Here is a 15209-nt window from a genome sequence, read left to right as displayed (position 1 = left end):
CTGTAAAGCATATAGTGGGCATTGGACTGTGGTGATCATATAATTCCATCTCAGTTGGACAATGATCATAGACAAATGCCAAATTAATGTCTAGTGTGAAGCATAGTGTATGAATAGGTGCAAGTAAAGACTCGGAGACCGCGCCGGTCCCGTTACAGAAGACTCCAGCAGCGGTTTCACTCTTTCTTCTGTGTTATTGTTTTTTCTTCAGATGCAACTTGCCCCCAATCTCTGAAAAATACGTGGCAGACGTAGGTATGAAGACAGACGTGGTGACAATCAACCCGAGTATCATAACAGACAGGTCAGTCATGTAATCAGGCAAATATCTACAACAAAATGTGGTTTTTGTTTCCCTATTTACCTCCAGTAACTTTCTGGAGGACAAACGGGTCTCTTGGAGATACCTGTTATCAAAAAAAGTCTGCCCCAATCTGGGATAATCCACACACCCCCTACCCCGCCCAGGGATAAGAGCAGTTTATGACCTTAATATACAAAATAATATCGTACACGATGTCCAACACAAATACCCTCCCCTGCTCTTCGAGTCGTCAAACTAACGAACTGACTTCTCACATAGTTACAGCTGCAAAATCATTAATAACTAAAAACCGTAAACAAGAGGAATCCCCCCCACCCTATTCCAACTCTCAAAAACTTCATCTGGCATGTCGTATGTATGGAGAACATCTCGTTCTACTTACGTGATAAATTCAAATTCGATGCTGTGAGACCACGGGGTAGGATTTTTGGACTGGTACCATTGAATCATGCAAAAACACTCATAATCCATTGCCCCTATCTGCGCATCCTGAACTTTTACTGAATCGCTGCCTTGCAGGCGCTGGTGCCCTGATGTTGTCCTTGTGTGATTGTTTGAATACTGCTATTACACATATTACATTGTTAGGTGACCATAAAGTTATACAGGGTTCTTACATGTCCCCAGTTAGGTTGATAGTTAAATCTGAGATAAGATAAGAGAGGTCTGGGGTAAACAGCTAGCAAATGCAGAGATAATTGTATCATGCTTATCCTGATAGCCAACAGTGTCAGACATAGTGGCACCCTCCCTACAGGGAATTAGTGGTCCCAACCACGGGGGGGAGGTTACCTTGAAAATAGGTCTGATCAACTGGCCACCTATCCTGGCTTGATTACCGTCCCTAGTCCGTCCCCACTTAACTGCGCCGACATGGGAGAATTGAGGGACATATAAAGTGTGTCCGGGAGGGGGTACAGGTGTGAAACTGTGGACCAGGAACTGCGCAGGCGTATGCCATCCTAACTATGTGCGACTGTCAGGTGTCATAACCTGTACCTGTACAGCCGTCGTTGTACAACGATCTGCCTAGGTCATTTCTGAGAACCCACCAAAATATACAGACCTCACAGATGCTATATGGGCCCCTCGGTACTTTAGGGAGAGAGGCAGATGTCCGCCTTCTGCAAATGCCCAAATTACCTCTTGCGCTTTAGATACAAATAATATTTACACAGCATACTTGTTATCTTCTGCGGGTTCAATCTGATTCATCAACCTATACAAATAACCTTAACTTGGTCTAAGTTATTTATAAATACAACTGTTTAATTTAATTCACCCCCAACGTGGATCTTGATGTTACAATATGCTATGTACCTGCCGATCTATGTCCCCCCTCTTCCCTCACTTTCTCTAATCCCCCCATCTCCTCAATATTAATTAAATAAACAAAAAAATGGAAACATTCTTATTTGATGTCGAAAAATGTTTAAAAAAAAAGTTATAAAAAAAGAACAATACACTGTATAATTATTAGATGGCGATGTCCATTGAACACCCTGGTTTGAATCCCAGCATATGTTATGGGCGGGGAGTGCGGGGAAGCAGCGACAACGCAAATCAAGTCATCATCCCCCATCCTACAAGGAGAGGTGGGATTCCGGAGTGTAGCCTATTCTCTCAGAACTCCCAGAAGTTCTAAAATCTCCCAGCGTTTGGGAGAGTAGACAAGTATGTTTAGGTCCTTGGACACGTCACAGTGTTTCTCTGTGTCCCCACTGGCTACCACTATAAAGTAGATTGTCAGATTGTTTGGACAGGGAAACTGTGTCTAACAAATTCTGTGTACAGCGCTGTTTAAAATAAGATAGTACAGGATATGAAATATTTAAATTCACCTTTTATATAAATGACACACACAGAAGGGGAACCAGAGCAGCCTGGGACACTTTTGTTGATAATTAGAACTTGAAATATTTAAACTCCAATCTGGAAGTCGTGTATTAAACATTCACTGACTGCAAATAAATGTCTCCAAACGTGTACACCGATTCCACAACAGGTTCTCACCATCAAATCCAACTCACATACAGGTTACACACTAAATTTGTACATGTAAATGTGGTAGATTAATGTCCCTGATATCACCTCTGGTTACAGGGTCCCTCACTAGTTACTATAATCTGCATTAATTGATTGTAGGAAGCCGTAGAGCATAATACACTGATGACCGTGTGTAATTCAAAATGTGCTCATATAAAATTAGAGCAAATCACCGTACACGCTCTTATCCCGTCATTCAAGTACAAAGTGTAATAATATTCTAATTGTAAATAAAAAAAACTATAGATATTAATTAACACTATTATATGGAATCCAGGCAGAAAAATGAAACTTAACCATCAATTTATGAAAGTTACATTTTCAGAGTTCTGATGATGCCGTTAATGCCCTAATTAGTTCCAACAGCAGCTGTAATAACTAAGAGGGTATGTCCATCACATATTTATTTGTTATCAAATCGTATATTGGCTTTAAAAACCCCCCCAATAAAAACATAACAAAAAGCAAAAATACTTTCCCCGTTCCTGGCTCCTGTTTTCCGCAGTTTGTGCGATATGTCCGCCAGACACATCGGTTACAATGCGGTTAGGTCTGTATATTAACTTGACAGAAGTATATCTCAGCTGCGGCATATAATGCTTGTGATAATAGACGTGTAGCTTTTTTCTCAAAGGAACAGTAATCTCAAAAGTCATGTATATGCTAGATATAGTTTAATGTTGCAATACATGAGCGCACTTAATGCTCCGTGTCTCTTACCTCATTGTCTGCTCACTGCCATATTTCAGTCCTTTCTTGACCGGACCACACACACAACAATTGTGTCATGCTTTGCCCTTCGTAACACCAATGTCTTGCAGCTATTCCGCACTCCAAAGGCATTGTGTTGTGAGAGGATTATCACATTGTAATAAGACTGATAGGAGAGCTCTGGGAGCAGATAAAGGGATTAGAAAGAGAACTGAAACAATGGCAACTCTACTCAATATTAAGCAAACTTACAGAAAATAGATAAAGTCCTACAACTAGAATACTTTTGTGCATTCCTTGATATTTAGATTAGACTGATACAAAGGTAAAATAACTAATTATAGGGTTAGAGTCCCTTTAAATTTCCCCTCCTTGTGGCTGCCAATACCAGTATGAATAAGTTCCATGGATTCTGCCCTATGTATCATGAACTTGGGAGACTCATAGATGTTACGTTCTTCCTTACCAGGTTCCAGAAGCTGGAGAAATGGCGGAAACCTTTCTACGACGTGTTACAGGGGTACGAGAACGCATCTTTTCTCCTCCCAGCCTTCTACAACACCCGAAACACTGATGTTTCTATCCGGGTAAAGTATGTCCTCGATGACTTTGAGTCACAGCAGTCGGTCTACTATTTCCACCCTCAGTATCTCATCAACGTCTCCCGCTTCTGGCTCATCCAGGGCGTCCGCGCTAAACGCATCAGCAGCGGCCTGATCCTAGTCACGGCCGCTCTGGAACTGTGCGACGAGGTCCACCTCTACGGCTTTTGGGGTTTCCCTATGAACCCATCAGGGGTCTTCATCACTCATCACTATTATGACAACGTCAAACCCCGACCGGGCTTCCATGCCATGCCTTCGGAGATATTCAACTTTATTCACATGCACAGCAAGGGCATCCTCCGCGTCCACACAGCGACATGCTGCTAAGAAGCCGAGCCCACACGCCACACGGCACGCGTGCTGAACGTTTAAACTGAAATTATGCAATAATGCTCTGAGCAGACTATATATAGGACGAGGCCTCCAGGTGAGCCGGCATTTGCCGGCTTCGCTTCAAAGACTTTTTACGACGGGGAAGAGGAATATGGTTAAGCCAAAACAAACAAACAAAAAAATGTATTGCCATCAGCCCTGGTTTGATAGCGACAAATCAACAAAGCACATGAGAAGACAGCACACATTGTATTTACCAGCATCCACCATTAATCTACAAAGGGCGCTGATCGCTGGCTTGGCTTTCACAATCACCATAGTGCTCTATTATCAACCATCTCGTGCATTTATTTTTTATATCCCTTTGAAGGTCAGTAGGGAAAAGCACCGGATCACTCTATGGTTATGATGTAAACTACCGGTACGGTCCTCCGAATGGAGCCCAAACAGGAAATGTTATAGGACCGGCATGGTAGACGCATGACGGACCATTGATGAGACAAGCGCTATTCACATTAATCCATGGTCCATCATCCGAGGAATTATCATGATTGCCAATCTATGTAGGAATCAAAGATCACAACCAGATTTCAGCCCATGGCTCAACGTACCACAGGGGGAAGCAAATTTCCACTATGTACGTACCCTAGTAGGGCAGCACGGTGACACAGTGGTTAGCATTGCTGACTCACAGCGCTGGTTCATGAGTTCGATTCTGGCCAGAGCCCTATCTGTGGGGAGTTTGTATGTTCTCCCAGTGTTTGCGTAGGTTTCCTCCAGGTGCTCCGGTTTCCTCCCACACTCCAAAAACACATACTGGTAGGTTAATTGGTTTTTGATAAAATGTACCCTAGTTTCAGTATGTGTGTGTGTGAGTGGTGGGGAATTTAGATTGTAAGCTCCAGTGGGGCATGGACTGATGTGAAAGGTCACGTTCCACAATATAATTATATGATAATAATAATATATTGATTATTCAAAACACACCAAAATAAGGGAAAAAGAATTCTATTGCAAAGGAGTTAACGCCATTTTATGCCTTTTCTGTCTGAAATTAACTGGCACGTACAGAGGCTATATTACCTTCCCACTGATTTCCACTTTTCTGTTCTTAATTAATTTGCGCAAATGGTTGGTTTACATTTGTTTTGCCACATTATCGAGTACTTCGTGTTGATTAGTGTAGTACATCCATCATGGTGTGTTACACAAGAAAATGTAAAAAACTCCAAGGGATGTAAATATCCTTTAAAGCCACTGTCGTTTGGACATGTCTAAGTTCTTCAATTTCTAAAAAAAAATTCTTTCGAAAGTGTCTTTTTTTTGTCTTATAAATGTCAAAAAAGGCAATAAAAATGAACGAGACCGTATTTTTTTGCAGTTAAAACTCAGGAAAATGTTTGCAATCTTATGCTCACTAATTCTAGATTCTTCAATCTGACTTTAGTCATTTTACCTCAGAAAATGATATTATTTAAAATACATCTTCAAAATGGGGAATCGTGTCTGTGAGAATTTGAGATTAAAATGAATAGTCACTTTTTGTTCTTTAATTTAGAGTTTATTGGCCTATGAGTTGTGGGTGGTTCTGAGGTATGTTACGTTCTTTTATTTCGAAGGTATAATGAACATAAATTGATGAAATAGTTCTAGTAATTAATAGTTGTTGTTAATATTGCTCCATGTTTAACTCTATAGCACTTACCTCAAGAACACACGGTTTGCCAGGTTCCTCTAGTTGAAACACAGACAATGCAATAATCTGGAATACTATATTAGAAATACCCAGTAATAATTGAGTATATATTTAATCGATTGTACTAATATAAAACTCATTACATAATTCCGGCCTGCCACGAATATGTAAATTTATTGTTTGTGTGAAGTTCATTACATTACTCAGAGATTAATGCAAATATCTCTCTTTACCGAATAGATAGTATTAACCACATCTCACTCCCACCTCCAATTCCAAGGGTTAAATTTATCAAGCTGCGGGTTTGAAAAAGAGAAGATGTTGCCTATAGCAACCAATCAGATTCTAGTTATTTACTTAGTGCATTCTACACAATGCCAGCTAGAATTTGATTGGTTGCTATAGGCAACATGTCCACGTTTTCAAACCCTCAGCTTGATAAATTTACCCCCAAGACTTCTCCTGTGCTGCCCCAGCCCTAAAACTCTTCCCCTCAGCCTTCAAAGGTTTACAGGTTCCCTAAAAACCCACGTGTTCATTAAACCTTCCAATACACCCCTCCGCCATCACTGAACAACTCCCCTCTAAGCCTCTTGTGTCAAACCCCACCCAATAGATTGTAAGCTCTCTGGAGCAGGGTCCTCCCCCCTCTCGTTTCTACCCTACCTACCCTTTATACACGCCCCAGGCACATGATCTTACTTATGTCCCATGCCTCATCCCTCATGCTTGTTCTCTGTCTAGCCTGTTTGTCTCGAATGCACTCCCAGCATGTTTTGGATGTTATTGCAAAGAGTTAAACAGGATTTCAGCACTCAATCTTGTCCTCACCCTAAAGCAGGTCTCTCACATCCATCCATACCTAATCACTGCCACCACCTGTTATATTATACAACAGGACCCCAAAACACTGTCACACAAATGTACACACTGGCCCACACTCTGCTCCCTAAACAAGACAATACTTCTCTTCTTAAAATTCACATGGATTCTTCAAAGTATCAAAGACAAACTTATTACATTTTACTTTTAATGTAAAAAGATACAAAGCAATATAGTTACAACATAAAGGGATAAAACTACAGAAATATAACACTTACATAGATCATATCGTCTGTATGCCTGGGACAAGGGAGAATAAGATTAACAGCTCTTTAATTGGATTGAGTCCAAAAAACGGTCAATTTTTTATAACATGCAAGGGGTTTATGAACATGTTCTCCTAGGAGGTACCTCAGAGAGGAAGTGTATATGCAAATATGGAGGGGAGATCAACACCCTGTGTGTGAATCATAACTTGTTCAGAAAATGTCCAAAATTTGTATACCTACCATATCTTCTGCTGTGATTCCCCATTTAACAGACAGGTCATAATTTCCCACACATTTGCATATAAAAGATGATATTACTATGACATTAGTAAGTGGGCGATGGACGATATGTAATCACTGTAGGTTCTCTGTTCTGCGGTTATTTATAATTCACACAATATATGAATTTTCTGCCCCTGACTTTAAATTGGTACAAAGATTTTTCCAAACAGGAAAAATGAAGAAGTGCGTTTTGAAGTTTATATTTGTCTATATAAATGCATAGGCAGCTGGTGTCTGTTGAAGTTGTCTGAAGTCTCTTTGTCTACCCAGCAAATGGATTTCACATCCTTTTGTTAATTGATAAACCTTTCCATACCCAAATCCCCTGACTTTACCAGAAAGACCTTTAATCTAGATTTTCAGATGGGACCCTGTGATTTGGGAGCCAGTGAGCCTGCTTAGGCGTGAAAATTCTTCCTTTCAGGGAGACACAGGACATTTGACTAGAAGGGTGATTTCTGTAAGGGAGGATGTCATTTGAATCAGAAGATTTTCTTTTTCACGGTCTGACTTTAGAAATTAAACACAAGAAATACTTCAGGTATTTTAACCCTTAACTATGTTATAACTGAGACAATTCATATTTTATGTTAACTGTATCACTTCACTGTTAATCTGTCTGCACTATCTGTCCTCTGTTACCCCATGTCATGTTATATTATGTCACGCCGCTTGTCTTGTGTATCCATTTTGTTTTAACTACTGTACAACCCTGCAGGACTCTTGTAGCACCATATAAATAAACGATAATAATAATAATAATAATATGTTTTGTTATACAGCCCATGAACATTTTGAGCAGCTGTCCTCTGTATTTTAATTTTATTGCATTAATGTCTTTTTAGAGATGTGTCCTCCAGAACTGTATACACAGTACTCAAGGTGAAGTCTTAACAATGAGCTACAAAGGAGCAGTAAAACCTTCCCCTTTGAGCTTCTAAAATGAAGAGTTATCTGTTTATTATTTCAATTTAAATAATGCGCACAGTATTTGTAAGAGTTTTACAGACCCGCCATTGAGCCAGTGGGTATTAGAGCATAACACAGGCAAGTACTTGGAAACAGACTTCCATTTACATTCAGACTGTTTCAACCTGTTTAGAGCTCATCACTGTAGGGTAAGATTTGCTGAGCTTGTGAATGCTATAGAGCAGGCCTGTCCAACCTGCGGCCCTCCAGGTGTTGTGAAACTACAAGCTCCAGCATGCTTTGCCGGTAGACAACCAGTTGATAGCTGAAAGGGCATGCTGGGACTTGTAGTTTCACAACACCTGGAGGACCGCAGGTTGGACAGGCCTGCTATAGAGGAACTGCCTGGTGACGGGAATGCTTTTATGCCTTGTCATTGCTATAATGATTTATTTCCATAAAATATTATAAAATTACCATTAGCTAAAGGAAAATAATTGCTTTCAGCATAATTGGTTCAGCCACCAAATTGTAGGCAATGGTAATATTTTAGGTCAAGCCAAGCTCTGCCCTCTCCAACTTTTGTGGAACTATAAGTCACATCATGCCCAGCTGGACAGCAACAGGTTGCTTTCCTCGGGCGTTAATAATAATTCTTGATGTACTTTTTTTTGAATCTGCTCATCTAACAACAGATCTTAGCATTTGGGAAGTTGCAGTCTGGAAGTTTTGTGAAATACTGCCCCCTGGATGTTTTTCTATGCACTACAGGATATATGACAGAATGTGAGCAATCATATCTGTATAGTGACTGCTGTATCACAGTCTTTGTGAAGATTTGTGTGCTTAATATGTTATAATATACGTGTAATGTGCTCTAAAATGCATGTGATTGTTGGACAGAAGCTCTTAGTAGACCCTTATTATACTACTACGACAAAGTATCATTTTAACAAGCAAATAAACCTGAAATATTTGTGTAAAATCTCAATGTGGAAGATATAAAAAAAGTCTAGAAAATGTCACACGCACCATGTACCTCCAAACCTTCTAATTTCATTGTCACACCCCTCCCTTGTCCCTGCGCACTTTGGAACGCTAGGTACATCTGAAACAATCTCACGTCCTCCCACATCTCGTTCCTCTCTAATTCAATCAGCCTACTTGCCATTACTGGGATTACTCAGTTACCGCTTCCCCTGTAGCCCTCTCCTACAGAGGTCTCACCATCACCCGCACTTCTTGACCCAGTGGCTGACGAGATGTTGGAGAAGACTTCCTACTCATCCAAGTCATACCACTGGCCCCCTTCCTCTCCTCCTTTGAAGTCCATACCATTTGTCTCTTCTCTGTATTCCACCTCCAGGTCTATCTGACCTACTTCCTATTCTGGTGTAACTCAACATCCCAACAAAAAACCTACTGACACCGCAGCTTCTAAAACTCATCTTGCATTGGTTCTCCGTCCATCCCCCCCCAACACACGTCATCTCCCAACCATTGGCAGGGAAGATTCCTGGACTTAGTGTTTTCACATCTCTGCTCCATTTCCTCTAACTCGGTCTTCCCACACTTTACACACAACCTCTTTTCCTTCTGCCTCATTGGCTACCATGAAGGGGCAGCCTCTTTAAATAACATTACTTCAATACTGACTTCTTCCACCAATTTCTTTCCAATCACTCCACCTTTGACCCTCAGAGTTGGTGTAGATTTGTGGATTTTATATTGTATTCGGTGAAAAACAGGCAACCAATGTAGAGGCTGACAGAGTGAATTAGCAGAGGAAGATCGATTTGCAAGGAAAATTAGATGGATTGTAGGGGTAAGAGTCTGATTCGGCGAAGACCAGTAATGAGGGAATTGCAATAGTCAATGCGGGAGATGATGAATGCAAGAATTAATGTTTTTGCAGTGTCTTTTATGAGATATGTGCGTATTCTGGAAATGCTTCTTAGATGTATGTAACATGATTTAGATGTGGGGAACAAAGGATAGTTCTGAGTCAAGGATAACGCCTAGGCAGTTAGCTTGTGGGGTGGGATTTATTGTACCATTGTACTGGGACGAGAAGGTTCTCAATAGAATGTATTGTATGTTAATTCTGGAACCTCACTTGAGTTCCTGACCGAAAGGTTGCGCACCTCTGTTGTAGGGTTGAGATAATTGCGAAGCCTTCATGGCATTGCCAATTTGAAAACCGGGCTTGGTATTGCCCAAAATGGCTTGTCAACACCCCTTTATATTCATACAGCCTATTCACTAAGAGCCAGTGACATCACTAAGAATGCAGCCTATCCAGTCCCTAGGAACCAGTGACATCGCTGAGAATGCAGCCTATCCAGTCACTGGGAATCAGTGACATCACTGAGAATGCAGCCTATCCAGTCACTGGGAGCCAGTGACATCACTGAGAATGCAGCCTATCCAGTCACTAGGAGCCAGTGACATCACTGAGAATGCAGCCTATCCAGTCACTGGGAATCAGTGACATCACTGAGAATGCGGCCTATCCATTCACTAGTAACCAGTCACATCACTGAGAATGCAGCCTATCCATTCACTAGGAACCAGTAACATCACTGAGAATGCAGCCTATCCATTCACTAGGAACCAGTGACATCACTGAGAATGCAGCCTATCTATTCACCAGGAGCCAGTGACATCACTGAGAATGCAGCCTATCCAGTCACTAGGAACCAGTGACATCACTGAGAATGCAGCCTATCCAGTCACTAGGGACCAGTGACATCACTGAGAATGCAGCCTATCCAGTCACTAGGAACCAGTGACATCACTGAGAGTGCAGCCTATCCAGTCACTAGGAACCAGTGACATCACTGAGAGTGCAGCCTATCCAGTCACTAGGAACCAGTGACATCACTGAGAATGGTCTGTTGTTGAAATGTTCTCGTTATGTAAAGTTCTTCTTGAGAGCAAAACCACACACGTTCATCGCTACATCACCGGATCTTTGTACTTTGCTCTAAATTTAGGGTCTCTTTCACATGTTTGTGTTGTCACATGTTTCAAATACATGAAAGCGGAGGGGGAAAAAGACAATATGGAATCCTATGGTGCCAAATAAGCCGACACGCTAGTGATTTACCGCACAGCGTGCTGCATTTTCCACTCTCAGTTGGATTTTTCATTTGGGTGGAGTCCAAGTTAACACGTGAAATCCACACATACAGTTATGGCTGTGGTAGGAAGTCCATACATGGTTTATATTTATTAGAGGGATCTAATGTAAATAAAAGTATAGTATACATGTGTGTTTATGTGTTGTCCAAGAACATCTGGGGAGAGCCCTTACAGGAGGCTCAGCTTCGGTTGCGGCAGTCTTAGGGCAAGGGGCGGGCATGAAAGGAATCTGGGTCCTTATGCCAAGGGTGTGATGAGCGGCAGGTAGTTATGCGGTCTGTAAAGAGTGGTGTACCCCTTAGGCTATATCAATAAAGTGCCCTCTATTTTGCATTGAGCTATTGTGCAATGGACTAGCCCTTATGCCTATCACAAGCCGTGATTACTGGTGCCAGCGGTGGGATTAGAGCCAGCCGTCCTTCTTTCCTTCCAAATTCTGTATAGAGTTTGATTATAGGTGTGTATGCATAACAATCTCCATTGGTTCCCAAAAGTGTCTGGTGGACTTCTATATTGTATATTATTGTGTGATGTAGCGTTTTGCGATGTTTTGTCTTTGTATAGTAAGCTGTGTTTTATGTTAATTGGTATCCAGAGTCTGCCTTGATGAATGGACACAGAAAAACGTGAGTGTTAAGGTTCCCAATATCACACCCCTCTCTGACTGCAGGGGCAACCTGTGCTATCGTTGGTGATAGTCTGGTTAAGGATCTACTTTGTGTGTCCCACAATCCAAAAACATGCTAGTAGGTTAAATGGCTTTTCACTAAATTGTGTGTGTGTGTGTGTGTGTTTTTGTGTGTCTGTGTGTGTGTCTGCTTGTGTATGTGTGTGTGTCTGTGTGTCTGTGTGTGTGTGTCTATGTGTGTGTTTGTGTGTGTGTGTGTGTCTGTGTGTGTCTGTCTGTGTGTCTGTGTGTGTGTCTGCATGTGTTTGTGTGTGCACGCTCCCCCGTGGTAGGGAATACTCTGTACAGCACTATGTAACATGTTGGTGCCATACAAAGGAGGGTCAAGGCCTGTGATAACTGACTGGTACACATGCCCCCAGTTACGGCTGATAACCGGTTGGCGTAAGAGGCGGCTGCCACAATTCGTTGTGGCACTGTTGGATCTATTTGTTGGATTCAGCTCTCAGTAGTAAGTCTACCGACCTGCTGTCTGACTGCTGTGATCTGCAGGTGTTGTATTGTGTTGTATGTTCCTGTTTAGTAATTGATGCGTCAGTCTGTGTGTGATTTTATACTGTTTATATGTCTGTCTATGATTCATGTGTCCTGTGGGTTTGTCTCTTTCTCCCTATTATGCTGCTAAATGAAAATAGTGAATTTATAATGATCATATAACCAATTTAAACTCTATTATTACTTATAGTATTATAAGATATTAATATAATAAAACGCTGAATGAGCCGTGAGTGGGCAATGGGTTTATCATTAACAAGATGATACATTATTATGGACTATAAATGGCCGTATGTCTTCTACTCTGAAACGGTCGAAAGTACAAATAAATGTACGATGAAAGATAATGAGCGAAATGGATACAACTAACATATATCAACATAGGTACTAATCTGAAGGACAGACATGTCTGGTGTCTATGGGCTGGTCCGCTGGGCACGTTGTACAGGGCCTAATGTATATCAATCTTACAGATTAAATTTACATAATATAAATCTAATATCAAAAACGTTGTATTGGAGATTTCTAATCATATAGCAATGATTGAGTTTGAATTATAATTTCAGCAACAGGTTTTTGTGTATGCAGAGCATAAAATGTGTGTGTGTATATATATATATATATATATATATATATATATACACACACAGATTTCTTGTTAATACATTATTGCAACAAGTGTGACAATCATTGGACATGAATCCCGCTATGATAACGGAACAGCCTTATTTTAAACTTTATTCTTTGATGTTACAATTTTTCGCTGATCATTTCTGTCGAATACAATGAAACGTTTTCATCGGCCTTTTACACGTTTTGTTTGCAAAGACGACAATGCTGTTTTGTGTATTTTCAAAGAACAAGGGCAAGTGCCTATAGCCATTTATTTGTGCATGCATAGTAATGAAATTGTACACTTATGTCTAGTAATCATATCAAGGTTACAGCCTGTGCTTTGCCTATGAAACACTAGTTTGTGAAATATATATATATATATATTTATATATATTTATATATAGTACACACACGCAGTGCTTGAAGTGGACATTTAGAAGTGGCGATATGGAAGACGTAAGTGACTAGAAAGTGATAGTGTCACAATGAATGTCGAATGTCAAATAACTATGTTAAATGCAATTGCAAAATTTCAAAATGTTTGTTTATTATGATAAAGATTCATCATATAATTTGTTAGTCCCCCACCCCCAAATAATTATGATAACATGAAAACCACAAGCCATACAGCTGTACCGATGTACGGACTATTCTTTTCACTTCCCAGTAAGGACACTTATGCAGCTGAAGTGCACGTAGCCGCAAAACGGGTGGTCTCCACTATTCTTCTTCATCCGAAACCATCGCTGCCAACCCCCGAATACCATGAATCATGGATATATTGTGTCTCTAAAGTACAATACCGGTCCAATGTCTAATTTGGGCAGAAATATAGCGTAAACTCTAGAAGAGTAATGGCAACCCCTGGTGACATAATCTGGAACTGCAGATAATATTCATCAAAAAGCAGATTATCCATTCACTAGGAACCAGTGACAACATTGAGGAATGCAGGCAGGATACATGTCAGTGACGTCAATGGTTCCCAGTGTAAGGGACAGGTGAAACTTAACATTTAAGGACGTTTTAAAGCGATTTCCGAGGAAAATGCAGATATGTTGTTTAGGAATCTTTTATGCTACATGAAGTACTAGTAGTGTTGTTTCTGTATGCCAGGGAACTGCTATGCTATTATGGTTGATTGCTCAATCCAACTCCTCAAATATAACTGTGATATGCGCCAAAATTGATGTAAGCCATAACCGTAGACCGCTACGATGGTAACTCTTGTCTGTCACTGTGTTTAGAAGGAAATGATCTTTGTGATTTTCGTTTGACAACGATGGGGTTAAAATAAAGACATAAATATGCGGATTAGACACAAATATTTTGTGGTGAGTTTGATTGTCTTGTGTTTTTTATTTAACAACATAACACTACAAAGTGTTATACACGCTGCACAATACCTGATTTACTGTTAGTGTGGAGACCTCCCCCTCCTCCAAAATAGCTTAAACTCTACTGTCTTAGATCTTCTTACTACATGCTGCCATATATCTGTAAGAGTCCCCCACATGTCCCAAGTCACAGGCTTGGTTCTGTATATAAACTGTCTTATTAATAGCAGTTTATGCCATGGCATGCCACAAGTCTACATATCGGGCCTGATTCATTAAGAGAAACAATCGGAAAGCGATTTGCGTTTAAAAAAAATTGAACGCAATTTGTACGTGCGTCCATCCATATTGAAATAGCGGATGTCAAGAAACATCTCCATTTGAATCTGGGTATAAGTATGCTCTGTCTATACCAACGTTGGATAACCTGTGACACTCCAGGTGTTGTGAAACTACAAGTCCCAGCATGCTTTGGCCATATATGGCAGCCTATTGCTGGAAGGGTATGCTGGGACTTGTAGTTTCACACCTGGAGAGTCACAGGTTAGCCAACGCTCTATACAGTACTTGCTGTATTCAGACAGACAGAATACTCTGCAGGCTGTGCACTATACATATGTTTAATATACAGTAACATCAGAATGCATGGGGGAATAAAGATTTCCTAAAATTAATTCACAACCCTTAATACTGTAATCAATAATAAAAATAATAGGGAAAAATTGTTTCTTATTCATTTCTTATTTAAGTTGCGTTCACCAGCGTAAGTCTTGTTTTCATGCAGCGCGGTTTTAAGCAAAACACAGCATGCAAATTAGATTTCCTGCCGGGCCAATCAAACCCCTATTAATTCAGAATCAGCCCCTCTCCTTAATATAACCCCCCCCCCCCCCATCCCCTACCTAATAGCAAATTGGGGGCTTTTTTTTTTT

General features: G+C 40.6%; 1 protein-coding gene across 3 annotated transcripts in view; it reads left to right on the top strand.

The window, feature by feature from the left end:
* The window catches only part of ST8SIA5 (ST8 alpha-N-acetyl-neuraminide alpha-2,8-sialyltransferase 5), a 66443-nt gene extending 52178 nt beyond the window's left edge, over positions 1-14265 (top strand). For all 3 annotated transcript variants that reach the window (XM_075186082.1, XM_075186079.1, XM_075186088.1), the window contains 2 exons: positions 212-304; positions 3552-14265. In XM_075186082.1, the coding sequence (XP_075042183.1) occupies positions 212-304; positions 3552-4014 (556 nt within the window). In that variant the 3' untranslated portion in view covers positions 4015-14265. The remainder of the gene's footprint in view (positions 1-211; positions 305-3551) is intronic.
* The last annotated feature ends 944 nt before the right edge of the window (positions 14266-15209 follow it).

This window comes from Mixophyes fleayi, chromosome 1 (assembly GCF_038048845.1).
Source record: "Mixophyes fleayi isolate aMixFle1 chromosome 1, aMixFle1.hap1, whole genome shotgun sequence".
Lineage (NCBI taxonomy): Eukaryota > Metazoa > Chordata > Amphibia > Anura > Limnodynastidae > Mixophyes > Mixophyes fleayi.
Note: the sequence above shows the minus strand (reverse complement) of the source record. Positions and strands in the feature narration are given on the sequence as shown.